The sequence below is a fragment of the Phoxinus phoxinus genome, assembly GCF_949152265.1.
Source record: "Phoxinus phoxinus genome assembly, chromosome: 21".
Lineage (NCBI taxonomy): Eukaryota > Metazoa > Chordata > Actinopteri > Cypriniformes > Leuciscidae > Phoxinus > Phoxinus phoxinus.
In genome coordinates, this window is record NC_136896.1 from 22,992,118 (window position 1) to 23,011,957 (window position 19,840).

General features: G+C 37.9%; 2 protein-coding genes across 2 annotated transcripts in view; one reads left to right on the forward strand and one right to left on the reverse strand.

Annotated features, from left to right (window-relative positions):
• waplb (WAPL cohesin release factor b) overlaps positions 1–15,581 on the reverse strand; it is a 52,840-nt gene extending 37,259 nt beyond the window's left edge. The window contains exons 1-3 of the mRNA XM_079595904.1: positions 15,303–15,581; positions 12,958–13,445; positions 1,350–2,031 (exon numbers count right to left, since the gene is read on the reverse strand). Coding sequence (XP_079452030.1) covers positions 1,350–2,031; positions 12,958–13,423 — 1,148 coding nt within the window. The 5' untranslated portion in view covers positions 13,424–13,445; positions 15,303–15,581. The remainder of the gene's footprint in view (positions 1–1,349; positions 2,032–12,957; positions 13,446–15,302) is intronic.
• A 373-nt stretch (positions 15,582–15,954) lies between these two features.
• The window catches only part of btbd16 (BTB (POZ) domain containing 16), a 17,286-nt gene continuing 13,400 nt past the window's right edge, over positions 15,955–19,840 (forward strand). Inside the window, exons 1-3 of the mRNA XM_079595447.1 lie at positions 15,955–16,254; positions 17,805–17,853; positions 17,951–18,104. Of these exons, the coding sequence (XP_079451573.1) occupies positions 16,196–16,254; positions 17,805–17,853; positions 17,951–18,104 (262 nt within the window). The 5' untranslated portion in view covers positions 15,955–16,195. The remainder of the gene's footprint in view (positions 16,255–17,804; positions 17,854–17,950; positions 18,105–19,840) is intronic.

Sequence of the window (19,840 nt, forward strand, 5' to 3'; positions counted from 1 at the left end):
CACACATCTGCACGCATCTGAGGCGGCGGTGGTGACGCAGTGTTGCCAGATTGGGCGGGTTCCCGCCCAATTGGGCGGTTTTGAATTTGATTGTGCGGGTAAAAAAGGGTTTGGGCGGGTGGACAAAATTTGGGCTGGTTTGGGGTCAGTTCGGCGGTTTTCAAACATCTACATTTTAAAGTATAATTGGTTAAACTAAACTAAAGTGTGCATGTAGTGCATAAAATCGGTCATCATGACATTACAACACACACACACGCAGCGCAGAGTCAGCTGGCGTTGGTGTTGACGTCACCGGCGAGCACGCACTTTCAGCCAATCAACGAGGGATCAGCAGGAAGACGCGATTTAGCGCGATAACTTGTAGCTGTATATTCAAGTGATCGCTAATGCCAAAGTGACATGCAGTAAATTGCATCTACAGTAAAAATTTAGATAGTGAGCAATAAACGTACACATGTGGGGGTTGATGACTTGATGGTGAATAACTGAGAGGAGAGCACAGTTGAATTACTTGAATTGAAACTGAATATGGGACGACACAGAGTCATTTCCATGGTCATGTCATGTGCACACTAGCCTAACCAGACATCTGCCATTTTTACACCGTCCAGACTGCATGCACTCTTGTCCCTGAAAGCTGCTGAAAAAGGTTTGAATCAACGATGAATCAGTTTTGACTGCTAAATTCTGCGTTATGTTCTGCAATGTGTTCTTCCGAGGGCTAAAGTCATTGTTCATTTCTTGATTGCCGTTTTGACAGTGTCCACCTGGACATTTAAAGTCATATTTGCTAATTCTCCTTAATTATTGCCCTGGTTTGATGCGTTTTCCTTGGAAATTTGTTTATTTTTAATTTTTAATTTACCATCGTTATTTTGTTTTAAGGAGATACAAATTGTGCTTATCAACCTTGAATGACATGGCCATAAAATTATATCACATTATTTTGGTAGTAAAATTTTGGGCGTTTTTTTCTTGGAGTGGGCGGGTTTTGGTGAGCTGTTGGGCTGGAAATCACCGTCCCAATGTGGCAACACTGGTGACGCGTTGTATTAGTAGTAGTAATTATATTTGATTATTAAATAATTTAATTAAATGATCAATCACATCAAAACATTTTACAATCCTACTAGCCCTTTATTTAGATTAAAAACCATTCTCATTCATTTGGTGAGAAACATAGCGTTTTGAGCAGGATTTGCAGAGCCTGTCCTGCTGTTGGCCATGCACTGCAGCACAGTATTAAGGCTAACGATTAATCGATTAATTGATCGTTAATTTAAACGACGATCGATCATGGGAATTTGTGAAAATTTACATCCCTAGTTCTTACACTAAACTATTACCTGAGAGGCTTAATTTCTATCTCGGTTTTCTTCTTCAGTCTTCCTGCATCTCCTGGACCAGCCGCTGGGGCGCTGGCCATGTACTCCTCCATACTGCGGTCCATGGAGTCCTGGAAGGTGACGTTAAACATGGAAACACAAGACGGGTGCAGCACTGTGTAGTCTCTCGTCCGACCTCTACTCGTCGTTTTCCCAGCATTTTCGGCCCCGCTGTTCTGCAACGTTTCCGTGGAGCCATGACTGGAAGCACTTCCACTCCCATCAGCTCCACCAGGCTGTTTGCCTTTACTGGGTCTGCAATACGTTCTGCAGTTGGACGCCCTGAGAACAGACTGAGAGTGGTCCTCGCTTTCAGATGGCTCAACAGGAACATTAAAGTCCTCTTGGGCAAACTCTTCTAACCGAGTCTCAGTGGAGGATGTGCCCTGAATGTTGCTGCGACTGTAACTACTGGATGCCCACAAAGTAGACGGAGGGTTTTTATGTCCGGTAAAGAGGGATGTGGAGCGTGCCCCCAGTCCGACCACAGCGCTCCAGGCATCATAAGAATCCTTGTCCTCTGTTTTTTCAGACTTTAACGTGGTGGTCTGAGCATAAGGTCTCGTGTCGCTTTCAGAAGGGTTTTTGTACCATGAATAGCTGTGGCGGTCAGTGCTCTCAGTGGACCAACTTGGGGTCATCCCTACAGAAAAACAAAATCAGCAGTAAAAACATCAGTCAAACATAACAGAAGCCTGACTTCAACTAAGTACTTGACCAGACATGTTCCTAAATAACCAAAAATAAATATATTGTTGTAACTGTTAGATATAGGCCTAACTTCTAAAGCTGTGCTACATTATTTGTTTGTTTCTCCAAAAAATGACTATATTAAGGCTGCACGATAATGCTTATTCATGACTATTTTGCTCAAATTATCGCAATTAATCATGATTGTTCTCATTTGAGAAATGCATTTACATTTCACCCAAATTTTAGCATAAGAGCATTAATTCAGTTACCACAAATGCTAACAATTAGAGCTGCAACTAAAACAGCATCCGATCCCAAAAATTCTGAGTATCGACCGATACGAAGCCAGCGCGTTTTTTTTTTAAATCAGGTAGAACTGTGTGTTGAACTGATAATCACTTTTTTGTGTGTTAAACACACAATCTACTTAATACCGACAACTTCATTATAACGAAAAACAACAAATCTAAAAAATATATGATCATAATCTATGACAAAAATGGTATCATAAACTAGATTAGTGGATAATTCAGCAGTAAAATTTACTCTCGAAAAATCACGAGTGCACAATCATTTTATAAAATCTGAACATTAGCGAAGTGAAAAAAAAAAAACATTATTTAGTGGGGAACAAATAAGAGATTAAGTGTAGTACTAAATCTGGTAAAACGTTACACATTGCTCTTTGTATTGTTGTAAAAATACATTCATGAAAAACAAGCTAAAAAAATCAAAACGATCAAAAATGTATAGGCTATATATACTATAAAATTAAAGGGGTCATGACATGAGAAACCAAGTTCGCCTTGATCTTTTGGTATATAAGAGGTCTTTGTACCATTAAAACGTCCTGCAAGTTTCATAGCTTAAGACTTCCTCCCCATTATAAACGAATCATTTATTTAATCAAGCTCTAAATACAGCTCGTTCTGGATCCATGGTAAGAAGTGACGTCACGGTACGAAGTGACGTACCAGCGTTTGCATATAGACCGCCTCCAGCGCAAGACAACTACGCTCATTTCGTATCGTTGTCGCGCCTGCGCGCTGCGCGCCTCACAAGTGTTCAGTCGACGGACAGCGAGTGGGTCTGTGTACATTACGATGCCGCAGATGTGCTGTTCCTGGCTGTGGACAAACAACATCTTTGAATACGCTGCGAAAGATCCAGTCGTCAGGGAAAAATGGATGCACTTTATTTTTTGCGGACGTCTCAGTCACGGCTGTGTTAGTTTAAGCGTTTGTTCTATACATTTGAAGGATGACTGTTTTGAGCTTTGCCAGAAAACTGTTGCTCAAAGATAAGTCCGTGCCGACTATTCTGGGCTCAACATCGACGACGCAAACTGTAAGTAATGTATTTAAAACTTTAAACTACTTTTTAAATACGCTGAAAGATCCAGTCGTCAGGGAAAAATGGATGCACTTTATTTTTTGCGGACGTCCCAGTCACGGCAGTGTTCTATACATTTAAGGATGACTGTTTTGAGGAAAAAATCCCAATATGATGCTTGGCTTTGCCAGAAAACTGTTGCTCAAAGATAAGTCCGTGCCGACTATTCTGGGATCAATAACGACGACGCAAACTTACTTTTTACCATGGCTAATATAAACACATTTGTATAAGAGAATCTTGAAAATATGTCGCCTTTCTAGTAGGCCTACATGTGATAGAAAATTAAAAATGTTGCCTTTATCAATGCTGCATCTTCTAAGATGGCCTGTCTGTGCATGCATTTTTGTCCGTGGTACACCCTATCATTTCATTGGAATTAGTTAAATAATGTTAAACTGTTAGCAAATTAAGCTATAGGATAATTATGCAACAATAATCCGTTTTCAAGTGTCTCGGGTTAATTTTTTTTTATTAATTCAAAATAGTTTCACTTTCCATGTGGACACGGGCTGATCCAGTCTTCGTTGTTGTGGTGATGGTTCATTTTCCTCTGATTCCTCCTCTGATTCCGGCTCAAACATAATAAGGTTTTATCATTGCAAGAGCCATCGCTTCGCATGCATCACCCGCTACTAAACAGTTGTGCCGAATCCGCAAACGTTCTGGCTGGGGGCATTAATAATTGATGCATAGGCACTGACGTTAGCCAATCATAACAGTGGGCGTTAACACTGAACTCTTAAAGGGGAAACACCCCCAAAACAGACTGTTTGAATCAGAGGATGAGAAACAGGGTGGGAAAAGGTAATAAATCACTACATTTTAATAGTTTTTTGTAAAAAAAAACTATAGTAATACTATAATTGCACCTAAGGGAACATAATAATAAAATAAAAAAAACCATGTCATGACCCCTTTAAGAATTTTTTTAGATGTATAGGGCAGCAACATATCAGACATTCGCCATATCATTACGCCTGCTGCACCCATGGTATGGCCGCACAGTTCCTTGATTATTATGCCGGAATGAGAGTCCCTAGCCATATAGGCTTGGAAAATCGCAACTTTTCATTTTCCGTCGATCTTAGTACACGGTTTAACTACAGAAGAGTCAAGTTTTAAATAGGAAAAATATTGAAACTCGTTGGTCATTTTAAAAGAAATGCTACTGGACTCATCAGAATCAATGATCTATGCTAAGCTATGCTAAAAGTGGTACCGTCAGACCCGGAGTTCGGCTGAATGGATTCGAAAAAGGTAAAACTCAACTGTTTAACTCTGGGGGAGTTGTAAAATGAGCCTATTTCCAAAAAAACTGGAGTATCCCTTTAACGATTAATCATGGAGCTCTAGTCTGGATCCCTTCTTTCAGAGAAAACCCCTTTAGATCTGACAACCCCAAATACTTTGTGGAGGCTTGTTGCCAAAGCAAGATGATAAAAATATCAAATGAAGAAAAAAAAAAACTCAGGATCCCAGTGGGCCAATATCACAATGACCACTTTCGTTATGTAGAATAAAAATACATATAAAAAATAGTGACTGGATCTTATGTGTATGACTTACTTACTTACTTAAATGTCAAAAGTACACATTTCTTTATGCTTACAAACTAGTGCACCTTTAAGCTCTGAAGTCCATACATTTTCTCTGATCCTATGACACAGGCCAGGAGACACACAGCTAGACATCTTTAAAGCAATAATCACACCTTTGCAGTCATAAAATCTGTGCAATGGTCTGCCAGACAACACTCACATTTGACCATTTTTACATTACTGTATTCATCATTATATCTAGGCCTATACCTACAATTATGTCTATGAACTATGAGTTAGGAGACAGGACAAAACGCTAATGGCAGCTTTGAAAAAAGGTCGCCAACATACAAAACCCTCATTGCGTCTCATGACAAAAGAAGCAGAGAGATTGTAAAGCATCTATTACACAACAGGACTTACAAAATTTCAGTTATATCACCACTTTGGTAATTCTGAACATTCCCCTTTTCATTAGATTAAGAGGCAAAAAATAAATAAAAAATAGGCTAGGCTGTCACAATCACCTCAAATATCCCAACTTTTAAACAACATCCAAATGACTTAAATTATGACAATTTAAATCACTCATTGTAATCAAACTATCACTCCTCAAAGCCTGAATTCTGATCAAATCTTAGTTGAAAAGGATTTGTAACAGACCTACAAATGGCTTTAACATCTGATGCGTAATGTATGAAATTGTCAGCCATGGGGCACTTATATTGACACTGTTTTGGATAGGCCAGCAGAGTTAGTGTGTTGAGGCGACGTGACTGACAGCAACCATCCACGATGCAACAAAGTTAAGCAGTAGTGTACTATGTAAATTACCAGTAACATGATACAGCAACCACCAATTACCAATGGAAGATGGGTCCCATGAAGCTGTAACATCTACCATAAACCAAATATACGAAACTGCCATCTCCAGCCATTAATCTTGAAGTAAGCATGAAACATGAATTGCGTAGGGGAATCTTTAGGCACTTCACACAACCTTATTTAGTATTCTTGATTAGGCATGCTGCGATAGTCGTGTTACCGGTGTTACACGGTGTTCAGCCGCAACACCGGTTACATCACTTGCCACGCATAAACGGCAATTTAGGCGAGTTTATCATTGCACTTTTGTAGTTGTGTTTTCATTAAGAATAATCATGAACCCATTGCCGCTAATTCGAAAGTAAAATACACACAGCCGCACAGCTATTCATAATGGTGCGTGTCCACTTGGCGGAGAAGATCAAGCGTTTTCAGTTCATTCCTATGGAGGTTGAGCTTCCATAGAAATTAATTGAAAACGCTCGCTCTGCACCAGTTGACATGCACCATAAGCAATTTTAAAAAGAGAGAGGGGGGGGGGGGGCACCTTCTCTGTCACTAGAATAGACTTAGGCTGTCGGATAAGACTAATGCATTAATTCGTAAAGTTCTTGTAGATCTGAAGTAGAAAGACTAGGTACACAGCTGTCTTCTGGTATGTTTGCACACCGCACACAACAGACACCAGTGATGCCAGGGTGAAGCGGAGAACCAGCAACTGGGGAGGCATTCTTCCAGGACGGTCGGGAGTCTGCATTTAAAAACCGCTGGATGGAGGAAGTATTTTGAAGTTTTAAAAGACAGGGTACCTTGTGCTAGCTTGTCAAAATAATTCAGCCTGAAGACAAAAACAAGGTTGTCACTGCAGAAGATCTTGTGCCAAAGGAGGAAGCCTCTCGACTGTGTTGGAAGTATTATATAGGCGTTAAATACAGCAGAGTTTGGTTATAGCTAACCGTGCTGCTTATATCATTTTCCCAGACAAGAGCAGCAGCAATTCACTGGTTACATGTTTTACCTATAGCTAAGCCCAACTTCAGATATGAGTGTCATTCAGAAAATTTTAAGTAGAGTTAAAGCTCTATTCACCCCATAATTTGATGTTCCAGGTGTCAATTTGTTCAGAATTCCATTTAAAATGAATTAATTTGCCATTAATGCTGGATAATACTTTACACGTCAGTAAAAATAAATAAATAGACGTTTACTTTTAAAGGTTGGAGTGATGTTTTCTTTTTGCAAATTGGATGTGTCATTTTTCAATTTCATCATTATCTGGTTTTAAATCTCCTTATAAAAAATGTAAGTACATTTTCCAATGAGTTTATTGCATTTAGATTTCTATCTATATTGTGCAGCTCTAGTTCTCTGTGTGAACAAGTCTTAAGGATAGTGGTCGACTGATATTGATTATATAGTACCTATGAAATCTGACAAAAACTGTCTCAAACTTTAATTCTAAACAAATCATGACAAAAAAAAACTTGTGCACATGCCAATGAGCATGTGCAGTCCAAAGTGCTCTGCGTCCCAGAACACTGACTGTTTCTATGGCAACCGGAGCTTCTAACAACAGCTGTAGAGATGCATTGACTTTACCAATTGCCGATTGGCTCTTTATCTTAGAAGGCAGGGCTTATTCAGCCATATTGCACGTTGCACTTTCTCCCATTCATAGTAATATGAGTGCACCACCTTTCTATATATAGTATTTTATATAGCGCTCAGCATAGTTTAATTAAGGATTTAAAGTTTCTCCAAAAATGAACAGACAGACCATTACGTTTTTATGCAATGCACACTCTTCAGAAAATCACTCAGCTGGCTTCACCAAAGTTTGCAAGGTTTGTAAAATTAAATGTTTATTAGAAAGATGGTTTTCCCCAAATCAGCTGGATTTGGGAAAATCAGCTGGAAACCAACTTCCACATCAGCTGGAAAAATAACTGAAAAAGTTTGCAACAATATTGTTCCTCTTTGTCTTTATAATTATAGCAGCGGTGGTGGTGGGACTTCCCTATTCTCATAGAATTAAAACAATTATTAAAACTTTATAGTTTTAGTATTCATCCATAAACGACTTCCCCTTTGATCCAGTGGGCTTTGTTCTGCTGTCTAGAGAACAATAGGAACATAAATGTCTACTTTTTGCCAGATAATAGATTGATCCAAGCAATATTCACAGGAGCAACAAAACTGAAGTATCTTCGAGAGAGCCTCTCATCAGCATACATTATCATAAGAGACCCTTAGCGGTTACAGTCAAGGTGATGAGTTCAGTGTGCTGAGCTTCAAAATGAGATAAGCAGCTCACAGGGGCCTGTCCAGACGCTACGCTTCGTCGTGTTCTAAGTGTTCCCCTCGTATTAACATCGCCGCTGACGGGTGTCAGTGTTCTGAAAGTTTCCTCTAACTTCACCTCATTGATTACTTAGTCAGCCAAATGATTTGCAAGACCCTGGAGGAGTTCCGACCTGAAATGCAATTATGCAGAGGAAATGTAAAATAGAGTTTGGGCCAATTAAAGATTTTCATTTCTTGGTCTGCTGGGAGCTCCAGGCTGCTGATGTAAGAGTCAGTCCGCCGTATCCATTACTGTGTGATATTAAGCAGGGTTTTACACAAGTCTACAGCCCGTAACACTGGTGTCCTGAGCATTTACAGCACTTATGGTGCAGATCCCCTCAAAGAAGTTTTATTATTTAGAATTATATATTTTTTTTTTATCAGTGAGTGATGGGTCAGTTTATTTCAGGTCTGTACTGTTACAACCAGCATCACGATTGCATGCATGTGAACTTCCACCCACATTCACTTCCACATTTCTTTTCTCTCCTAACAACACAATTAAGAAATGAAACTGTGACGGTTTGTTTTTTGGCATTTTCTTGGGTATGATGAACAGTAAAAGTAGTCTAAGGCAGGGGTCTGCAACCTATGGCACACGTGCCAACATTGGCATGCGGAGAACTGGTACGAGACAATAGCTTTAAAGTCCCTTGAACTTGCATACAAACAAACAGACATTTTGAAGTAATTAATCCTTAGTCTCGCAGCCTGTTTCATCATATTAGGAACTACAAATACGGTACTATTAAACCCTGCGCTAGTGTGCAAATCCGACAAACCATTCACACAACCAGAGGTTTCTGTGATTATCCCTCAACGTGCCATAGGTTGCCGAGCAGGTAAGTCTGTCCGCCACCCAGTTTGCTCTGCTTAATGTTCTGCTCCGTGTGTGTGAGCTCTCTGCTCAGTCCCTCATGGGCCAAGCGAAAGCTCCACTCATGTATCGCTCACACTCACCGGAAAAGCAAAATCAGTTCAAATAACATGCAGACAAGAAATTTCTCTGTAGTAGACTTGTTTCTGTTTGCAATAGCCCTAGTATAGCCATGCTGGGAAACGCTGGGAAAATGACGCTACAATCTTGTTCACTGGTGTTCTCGTTCACTCCTCGCTACGCACTGCGTACATGCTCTGATAATAGCTTTGAGTCAGTCAAAGAATAGGACTATGCTTTATTTTGATAATTGGTCAAATAAATGTTAAATCTGATTCTGTTGAATATAATTGAATGAAGATTAATACATTTATTTTAATAAATAGATATTCATAATAATTTCATATATTTTCAAGGGATGTGCTGATCCGATACTCAGTATTGGTTTCGGCTCCGATACTGCCATTCTTTGTCGGATCGGGTATCGGTCAAACGGGACTGATACAAATCCGATATTGTACGTATACTATTCTGTGTTATTGTTAAGCCTCAAAGGGCACAAAAACCTTATAGCTAAAGCACCATCAACTTTTCGTGCAATATACTATAAGTGTTCTAAAGCCATTCCAGAGTTTAATGTGACAGAGATAATTATTGAAGTCGTTAAATTCAAGTTCACGTAAATCCTTCCTCCGCTGCGGCTGTTAGTCATTCTCCATTCAGCATTCAAACAGCACGTCGAGTTCGGTTAAGACATGATGAAACTCTGTCCAAGATGATTCAATGATCCTATTATTATACTTGATATGTAGATAAAGGTCTATTGCTTTGCATAAAATGACTTTATCTTGATGGAGTTTATTGCTGTTCATGTAACTTTCTCCCAGGTGTCTTTTACATCACAACACTGGAGTAGAGAGCACTATAAATTGTTCTTCACGCGCACAGTAACTGAAATTTAAAACTGTTATTATTGCATTGATGTAATATACTACCCATCAATATCTCTTCTCTTTTTTGCTTTGAACTTATCAATGCGAAGCGCTGCGACTCCATGATGCTTCAAGCGTATCATTCTGTGCACGGGATGCGCAGCAGAAGCGTTTTGTGCCGTTCTGTATTGGAGCCTTTCATATTATAATACTTGTGCAATGAAACATTATAAATAGCCTTTCTTCTTCTGTCCTATCTGCCTCATTAAACAGTTGTGCTATACATTTAAAATAAATCTTTTCATTTTATAAAAGGCATACATAAATATATGTAGGCCTATGTGTTTTCACTAAATGTTTAGATTTAATACAATTATGGTGCACTCATTTTTCTAGAGTAACTTTTCCTGCTGAATTTTCCACTTACCGTACCTAGTTTTTAGTATTTTGTAAGATTATGATCATATGTTTTTTTCATTTTTTTTTTTTTTCTTTATAATGATGTTTAACACACAAAAGAGTAGTTATCAGTTCAACACCGAGGTATAGAAATAAAAAATAATAATAATCACTGGGATGATACTCAGATACTCAGCATCCCTAATATATCATGTCCAATTTTAGTCTGATACTTTAAATAAAAGTGTGTCTATTATTGGCTTGAATTTCTAAAATTCTGATTCAGTTAAATTATTGAATTAAATTAAAAAGTCTAATAATAATACAATTATACAAAAAAACTCATTTATAATAAGAAATTAATTCTTTTTTAAAAGTCATTTTCGGTTTTCAGCCAAGTGCATGGAGAATTATCGGTTTTGGCCCAGAATTTACATTCATCCCTAGTTCTCACATTTCACTGTCCGCATTTTGATTTAAAAAAGATTGTGGCCTTCAAATGACATCTCATTTGAATGCATCTTCTTAAAAAAGCCATTTGTGCAAGTTTTGTACCTAAACCACCGTTTAACGGGTTAAAGTTTCATACATTATTATTTTTGTATTATTTATACAATTGTAAATGTAAATGCATTCAAGCCAATTCTGAGCTGCATAGCACTTCATATGCACACACAAAATAAAAAAAATAAAAAAACCTTGGTAACACTTTATTTCGATAGTCCAGTATAGACATTCTACTAATGTGACTAATCAAATTGTTACCTCCGATAAAATAAGGGGAAAAAATGCCCTTATACAGGTCAAAATTCCCTTTAAATCAGTTTAAAGGCTTGTAGTGGAAACCTTCATTTCACAGAATATGAAGAATATTAAAAGCGGACCATTACAGGCCTAAGTAAATCACACACAAATATTATGATAACGGTTACTGACAAAATCCCAGAAAATATTGTAGCATGATTTTTTTTTTTTACATTGTATACTAGACATGTGCCGATTTTCGGTAATTCGATAAATCACGATAATGAATATACACGATATTGTTATCGTGGGCACTTCAAAATACCGTAAAAAATAATAGATCCAAATTTGTATTTTTAGAATGTGCATTATAGCTTATTTTCCATCAACCGCTTGAACAAACACTGCGTATATGCTGCGCAGAACACGTGAGCGCACCCGGATGTAAACAGTGTACACGTCACATGTAGAATCACACTGGCACTGCACGCAGTGCGCGCCACGGGCACTGGCGCCGCATTCAAATTCTCACATGAAGAAGAAGAATGGCGGAAGGAGGAACGCTGCCGACAATTTATCCCCCTTCAAAAAGGGTAAAGTCAGATGTTTGGAAATATTTTGGGTTCCAAAAAAATGCAGAGGGATTGCTGATCGAAGACAGTTTCCCTTTGTGTAATGGTGCGTTCACACCGCGCGTTACGCGCGTGTAACGCGTCTTTGCATTGACTTAACATTGAAATCACTCGCGCCTGACGCGCTATTCGCGTCCGGTGTGTAGGGACCGTAAGACATGTGGACGGAAAGTGGCTGCAAAACAAGGGAACACGTCTAACATGTTCGCTCATATTCGTGACAACCATCCACTGCAATTCAGGGAGATAAAGGATATAATTGTTCAGTTTACTTTTATATTTTATATTGTTTTATTTATATTTATTTGTATTTAAATGTTTGAGTTACTTTTAGTTCATTAAAAAGTTATTAAAGTTACTAAAAGGACAAAACTGAAGTTTGTTTCTTTTTTTAACCTGTTTCTCTGGTAAAATTACAATATCGTGATAATACCGTATACCGTGATAAATGCTCTCTCAATTAATTGCAGCATGAAAAAGTGATACCGGCACATGCCTATTGTATACTAAAAACATCATCTTTTGAAAACCCCATGAAGATCACTATTCAAGAGACGTCTAATAACTAGAAACTGCACACAAGCTGAAGTACAGATTTGCAGGACAAAGCATACACTATCTTAGTAACCACAAGTGATGTTTTCTTCAAAGCATTCACATGCACTTGTATATGATGCTGAATATCCACCAGAAACACCTGATGAAATAAACTAAAGTGGAATTCACCAATGCTCTTGAACGTCTCCTAATCAGAGCAAAAATCCACTGAGCCAAAGAAACTGCAAAAACTGCTGACAAACCCTGCAACTAAAGGACGTTCAAGGATTTGACAAGGACTTTAGTGATGAATTTCAATTATGAGCATTACGCCAAATATGGACATCAAAGTCAAACGTAGTAATGTTTAGATACAGTCTTGTTCAGTAAATTAAAGTAGTTTGTTCAGAAAATTAAAGTAATGTTTCAGGCAAGTAAACAACCACAAACAAAAAAAGAATCTAGGGCAGGTCTATACAATGTGGTAAGTAAGTGCTTCCCGTTGAGATAAATGGGTCAGACACCTGAACGACACTGTCAGTACACATAACAACTGATTAAAACAGGAGCGCTGGAACAAATCACATATCATTTGAACATTAAAACAATTCTAAAGTATTTTGGGGGGAATCCTCCATGATCAAAACATACCTGTAGTAGAGGTGTTAAAAAACTTCCCAGGATCCTCTGGCACTTTGGGAGCACTTCTCTCACTGCTGAGAGTGAAAGGGGCCCTGCTGGGGGCCACAGCCTCCACGCTGGCAGGCTGGTTCACCCTACTGTTGGGCTCCAGCGTCAGACTAGCCTGGGAGCCCCCTGTGGACGTCACTTTGGGTTTAGACTGGGTTGCGCTACGAGACGTGACTGGCTTGGATTCGTCGTCACTGTCGAATCCGAACGGATCCTCTGAGCCATCACCTTCTGAGACCTTGGACCTCTTGGTCTGATCTGTCAACTCAGTCTTTAAACCATGCCTCTTTGCTCCCACCTTGGCTTTGTAAGTCGTCTCACCCCATTTGGTGCTGAGCGTGGCCCTTTTATTGGACAACACCTCGTCAAACTTGGAGGTCCCATCTCCTCCTCTTCGGCTGTATGTTTTTCCAAATCTAGACGTCATTGTGGCATCCGTCTCATATTCCCTGTAAACGACAATAAACTGTTTCATGAATAACTCACTGGCTGTTTTGCAATCAAATGCTGACTATTAACAATTTGCCTCAAGATTAATCTGTTCATAGTGAATAAAATCAGCATTATTCTGCATTCTTCATGTCTGAACCTAAAAGATATTGGGGCTACTTATTATAAAAGAGATGCACTTGTAAACTTTCAAACAAGACAACTACTACCTTGCGCTTCTGTGCTGATAAAACATAGGAATCTGAATAATTTTTATAATACGAGTTTGATTTCTATACACGTCTCACAACTAACAAAGTAAAAAGGGTTAAAAAGTGTCCAACATAAGAAAAAACAATCTGATGCAATAGGCCTTAAAACTGAGAAGTGTGATTTGATATACACAACAGCAAATAAAAAGCAGTGCAAGTTCCAAGATCCTAACTTCTATAACAGCTAGGCCTGTCACGGTTATTGAATTATTGTCTGATCGTGGTTATTTGATCTCATCATAATTATTGGAGATAATCGCAATAATTGTGCACTGTAGTATAAATTTCAATCACATTTTGCCAAAGAAAAAAAAACTGTTCTCAAGTACAAAGACATTATTATAATTAATTGTATAAATACTAATTTAATTTTCACAGCATTAAAGTTAATACTATGGACCTATTATTACAATATATTATTTACTACTGTACTCCAAGTAAAAATATAACATTACACTGACATAAAACAGAATTAAATTGTTAATCGCAAAATTTGTATGACAATTAATCATCAGCAGAAAAAAATCATGATCATGTCAGGGCTACTAACAGCACTAAAAGAGGCAAAACCATTGATTTTAGACAAGCCAAGGCTGTAAAACTGCCTTCCTTGAACTAAATGCAAAGGACAATAATATGGCAATCATAAAGTACCATGGTATTATTACCATCTTCATAATTTGAGTCCGCCATTGGCTTGCAATCTAACTAGTGCCAACTAAGCAACCCCAAAAGTATTAAACAAAATTTATGCTATAATACCTTTCGGTATTTTTGCAAACACTGTGACTTTACATACACAAAGGTATCACAAATAACTAAATAAATAAGTTTAAAAGTCACTTTGTGCTCTACATGAGAAAAACGAATCTGGTGCAATGTGCTCAAAAATGAGAAGTGTAATCTTACATTTTCTAACAACCAATAAAAGGCAGTGCAATATTGTAGCTATAATAGCAGTAAAAAGTATAAAAAACTACCATAAATGTTATAGTCCAGTTCCATGAAGTAACGTTAGCCTACTAAGTAAATGGCATGGCACATCAATATGGAAATCATTCAGTACCATGATATTACCATCATAATAACTTATAGCCCGTCATTGGCTTGCAAACTAGCTATTGCCAGAACTGGACAACCTCGAAAATATTAAACATAATTTATGCTAGAAATCCATTCGCCATTATTGCAAGCGCAGCGAATTTCCCTCAATAATCAGTAATAAACTAAGAAAGCTAAAAGCTAGAGGGATAACACGTTAATTCTATTTATTCTACCTCCTGTCTTCGGTTTACCAGTCATTTTAGCAACTTTATTTCCTTCGAGAAGCAAATAATATATTAACGTAACGTTTTCCCTCGGATTAAAACGAAAGAGGGTCTAAAAACTAGCACAGTTGATAAAAACAACATCCATGCTAACGGCTAATTGGCTAGCAAGAGGATTAGCATGAACAAGCTAGCAGGCTAATAAGGCAATGCTATGAAATACACTTATTTTTACAGCATTAAAACTAATTTAATACAAGGTTACAATGCATATTTAGAATGTACAGAATAAGTGAGCCCACAGCAGGACCAAATGAGGTTAAATAACGTTACTCGCCAGGTTGGTGAAGAGAGTGAATCCGGGCCTTTGAGTTCCACTAATACTATAAACAAACACTAAATACTGACACGCACTGCCTCACGACCTCCACCGACACAGTTATACGTGTATATGAGTTATGAGTTTCGATATAACTAAATATGAAAATTTACAGGCTTTCTATTTGAGTTTTCCTCATGTATTTCTCCCTCGATTGTTTCGGCTCTGAAACACCAACGGCCTCCATTCGCGTTCCCCCTCCTTCACGTTTTTGCGTCACGACAATCGCGTCGCGGCACAGGCGTATCAATCTTGACCAATCACATGCCGCGCTATGCATACGTCAGAGGATTTTCGAGGCATGTGATTGGCTAGTTTTAGAAAGAGTCTTGAACTTGAACGCGATGGGCGTCACGTACTTCCTCACGTTGAATTATGGGGATTGTATGCATTTGTCGGGTTTATGTTAAGGAATTTAATAAAATAATATCAGCATAAAAAAATATATATGTAGCATGTTTTAATTTGTCTATGTAGCATTTTTTTTTCATTTGTTTGTTTTGGTAAGGAATATGTTAATTTGTGTCATCTGACACCAACAGGTCAAGTGACCATAAACAGTGCAAGTGACCCACGTGTATCCTAGCAACAAAACCTGTCAACAAAAAGTATAAATTATAGACCACAAACTCTACGGCTAAGTCTCGATCTCCCTCATTCTCCATCCACCTGTAAAGTAACTTACAGCCTGTTTTTTTATTATTATTATTAGAGTTAGCTTTTAGAGTTTAGTCGTGGTGTGTAGTGAGAAACAAACACATCACTCGTCTTTAATGTTTGAAAACGTGATGTGGACTGTAAGTCAGGACAAGTGAAAGCATTTTTTTGTTTGTTTTTTGGATTTAAACAAAATGCTCATCCAGTGGAGTCCTTTATCTGCCAGGAATATGCCACCCAGACCTCACACAAGGTGGGTTATTGCACAAGAAGTGTCATGTAGAATTACTAGAATCACTTAATATAGGGTCCTAACATTTTTAAAGTGTAAATTACAATCTTCCACTGCACCCAAATATGATCAGTCTCAAGGGACCCCATCCTAAATAGTTTCTACTTTAGTTCTGTAATTACTGTTATTTGTGTATTTATAGCCGTTTTATTTATAAATATTGTTGTTGTTTATGCTAATCACAACCAACAACAATCCCCCCCCCCCCCCCCTCCTCTAATTTGGAAAATATTTAGTTTGCAATACTTTACATAACATTACATTACTCACGATGGTATGGCATTAAATAAATCTATGCTGTTAGATATTTTATTTTATTTTTTTTACACTGTCTGAATCGTTCCCTATCCCCTAGGCTATATTACAGGTGATAGGGAGCGATCCTAGCTCTATGTGCCATTCACCATGTAGACAATAGTAATTGTGTGAACAAGTGACCGATTTTGGCTGCAGCTTCAGCGTCTAATTATAATGTAGGGGGCAGGATGTTTCAGATTCTAGAGAGCATTTGATTGGACAGAAAATCTGATGAGAAGCTGAAGTGCAGCGTGATGTGATCAAAATCATTCATCCATATTGGCGGAGAGACTGTCTTGAATGCTTATTTCTTCTAAATTCAAATTGTGTAATTGTTTTAGAGCACACTAGCTTATAGATAACATTAAAGGAGAACTCCGGTTAATTTTAACATTGAGCTCATTTTTTTGTAAATTTGGAGTGCTGTCAATACAGAGAACAACGACAAAAATCACGCGTGTGATCATAGGTAACTAAACCTATGCGCGTGAACTCGACAATGGACAACTTTGGACTTCGACCGAAAACAGGAAGTAAATACAGATATTTTCGCTGGCTGAAATAACATCATTTTTATTCATATCTTTCACATCTACTGCCGTCAGATTCACCCGTGTTAACTCTAAAAGAATCACTCACATGGCTGGGCACTTGTAATGACACATCAAGGATGTTAAGAGGATAAAAGCAGGTTTAAAACTTGCCCCATTGAAGTCAACAGGGTGCAAATTTGAAAAAGAGGATAACACGGTGTAGGCAACACCGATTTTTGTCGTTGTTCTCTGTATTGACAGCCCTCCAAATTTACAAAAAAATGAGCTCAATGTTAAAATTGACCGGAGTTCTCCTTTAAGGCTAAAATATTCATACTAAAAAGCCAAAAAACGTTCATTTTGATTTCATGGGGAGTTCAAAGACAAAATAAACATAAACAACAAAACAAAAGTAAAGCGGCAGCCCATCACGGACGACTGCCGCAGATAAACATGATACAACTACAACATTAAGTCCAGGCCTGGTCCTCTCTCGACCTCCACTGTCGTCACTCCTCTTTTTATCATTCCGGAGCTCCTCTGTGGGACTCAGCTCATTAACACTCGTTCCACAGGCCTCGCTCCGTTCCCACTGCCCTCGGCCCCAACCTGCTTGCCACAATCTTATTTATTTATTAGTTCATTTCAAATGGCCACCCATTCAGTACTTTTGTTTTTCAGGTCGGTGCTTATAACCTCCCACATTTCTCAACAAAACTCTACAAGAAGTGTAAGTTTGAATCTTTTTCGTGACTCTGGACCAAATATATTTATTTGTCTTTGAAACTTTTAGCACATCACGTACTGTTATTGTATGATTCTAACAGGTGTCAGCTCGCTCACTAGGTCAGCGCACACAAGCTGGCCACACTAACCGCTGGCAGCTGCCTGGTGCTTTAGGCAGTGACCTATTGGGACAGGCACAGGTTCAGAGGGCAGAGGAGTTCGGCAATAAATCATCAGACACAAAAAATAATTCAGGTGAGATGTGCAATTAGCCTAAAAATGCAAACAAATTAATTACATGTTTTGGATCAGAAATCTTAAACCTCAGTTATAAGTATTAAGGTAAAATTGTCTTGAACAATACATTATTCCATATAAACACATATTAATACCATATGAAACCTTAAAATCACAATAAAATAATAAATATAATGCAAAAAAAAATAATGACCATAACCCAGTACATGTCAAAACATCATAACAATAAAAAACATCATAACACAATACAAAATATCTTATAAATATGTATTAGACTAATCAAATACCTAAATACAAAACATACAGCTCTTATGCACTAATTTCAATTTGCAATGACTTTTACATAATCACCAGATGTGACAGTTCTTACGTAATAAATGTATGAAGAGACATGTTTTACTAACATTTCACAACCACAATGTGTCACAATATTGTCTTCATTTCAACACTATATCATATTACAGGCCTACAGGTATTATGTACCTACAGGCCAATTTGCACATGCTTACTGTTTTCAAAATAACATAATACAAAACTGTATATGACAGCATTTTGCCACATTTCTACAGTAATATTATAATGAAATATATTTTGAATCTAAAAATTAAATAGTATAAAAACAATTAGACCAACCACACAGCTGATTCCATTGTATCTGTATCGGTGGATGGTGTGTAGACAAATGTTTGGAATTACTCAGTGCAAAAAAAAAAGACATAAAATATATAAAGTATTGCAGCATACTGCATCATGTCTGATTCATTCTAGTAGCATCTATTGCAGTGAATTGTAAACAGTAGAGAGGTAGAAGAAAGAAAGCATTTACAGAGGAAAACATTGTATAAAGTTACCTGTTGTTAGTGTTTTTTAGGTCATTGTTTTGTGGGTGATAAAGTGTGTTTGTTGGCTGTCAACCTTTGCTAGTGTTATGGAAGAATATGTTGATTTGAGACATGTATTTAGTGATTTGGTAGTTTTAGTGCATTTTGAATGTGAAATCAACTGCTGTGCCGAGCTGAAAGTTGGTTAGGAGAACTGTGTGAAGAGTTTTGAAAAAGTGACCTAAGTATTGAGAAATGTGTCCTAGCGACTGTAAAAAACTCTAATAAACCTCTTCAGTCAGTCTGTCAGTGCAGTGTGAGTCCAGAGGTCTGATATTCCTACTTTATTTATAAAGAATAAAAAAAAAACACTTTGCAAGATAGATCAAATGTATCTATTATTCATTCATGATGAAACATTCATGATGAAACATTTATTCTTCTGTAAGAGTGTTCAGATTTGGAAAAAGCTCTTTTATATCATGAAGTAGGCTAACCATCGCAATAATGCGATGGGTTTTACCCACAATGCCCCAGCGCGTCTTCAGCACTGACTTTTGCCAGAATCCTGGGTTTACCAGGGGGATACGAGTGCCACTCCATGCCAACCCGCCGACCTGGTGTCACAAACCTGGCATCGTTTTAGAGTTAGGCACCTGTAGGGTTTTGGCACAGGAGTGGTATAAGAGGAATTGGCAGTTACGCACATGAACGGCCTTTACAAAACCCCCCTTTTTATTTAAAAGAAATAAGAAAGACAGTATGGCTTTTGATTCCTGTGCCAGGCTTCTGTGTGTCTGTTTAATTCAAAATAATCAGAATATTGCGGTGAAATAGAGGTGGACATGCTGAGAGGCGTCTGCTTGAATTGAATGAGTTTTCACATCCAAGACACTGAATATGCAGATGTTA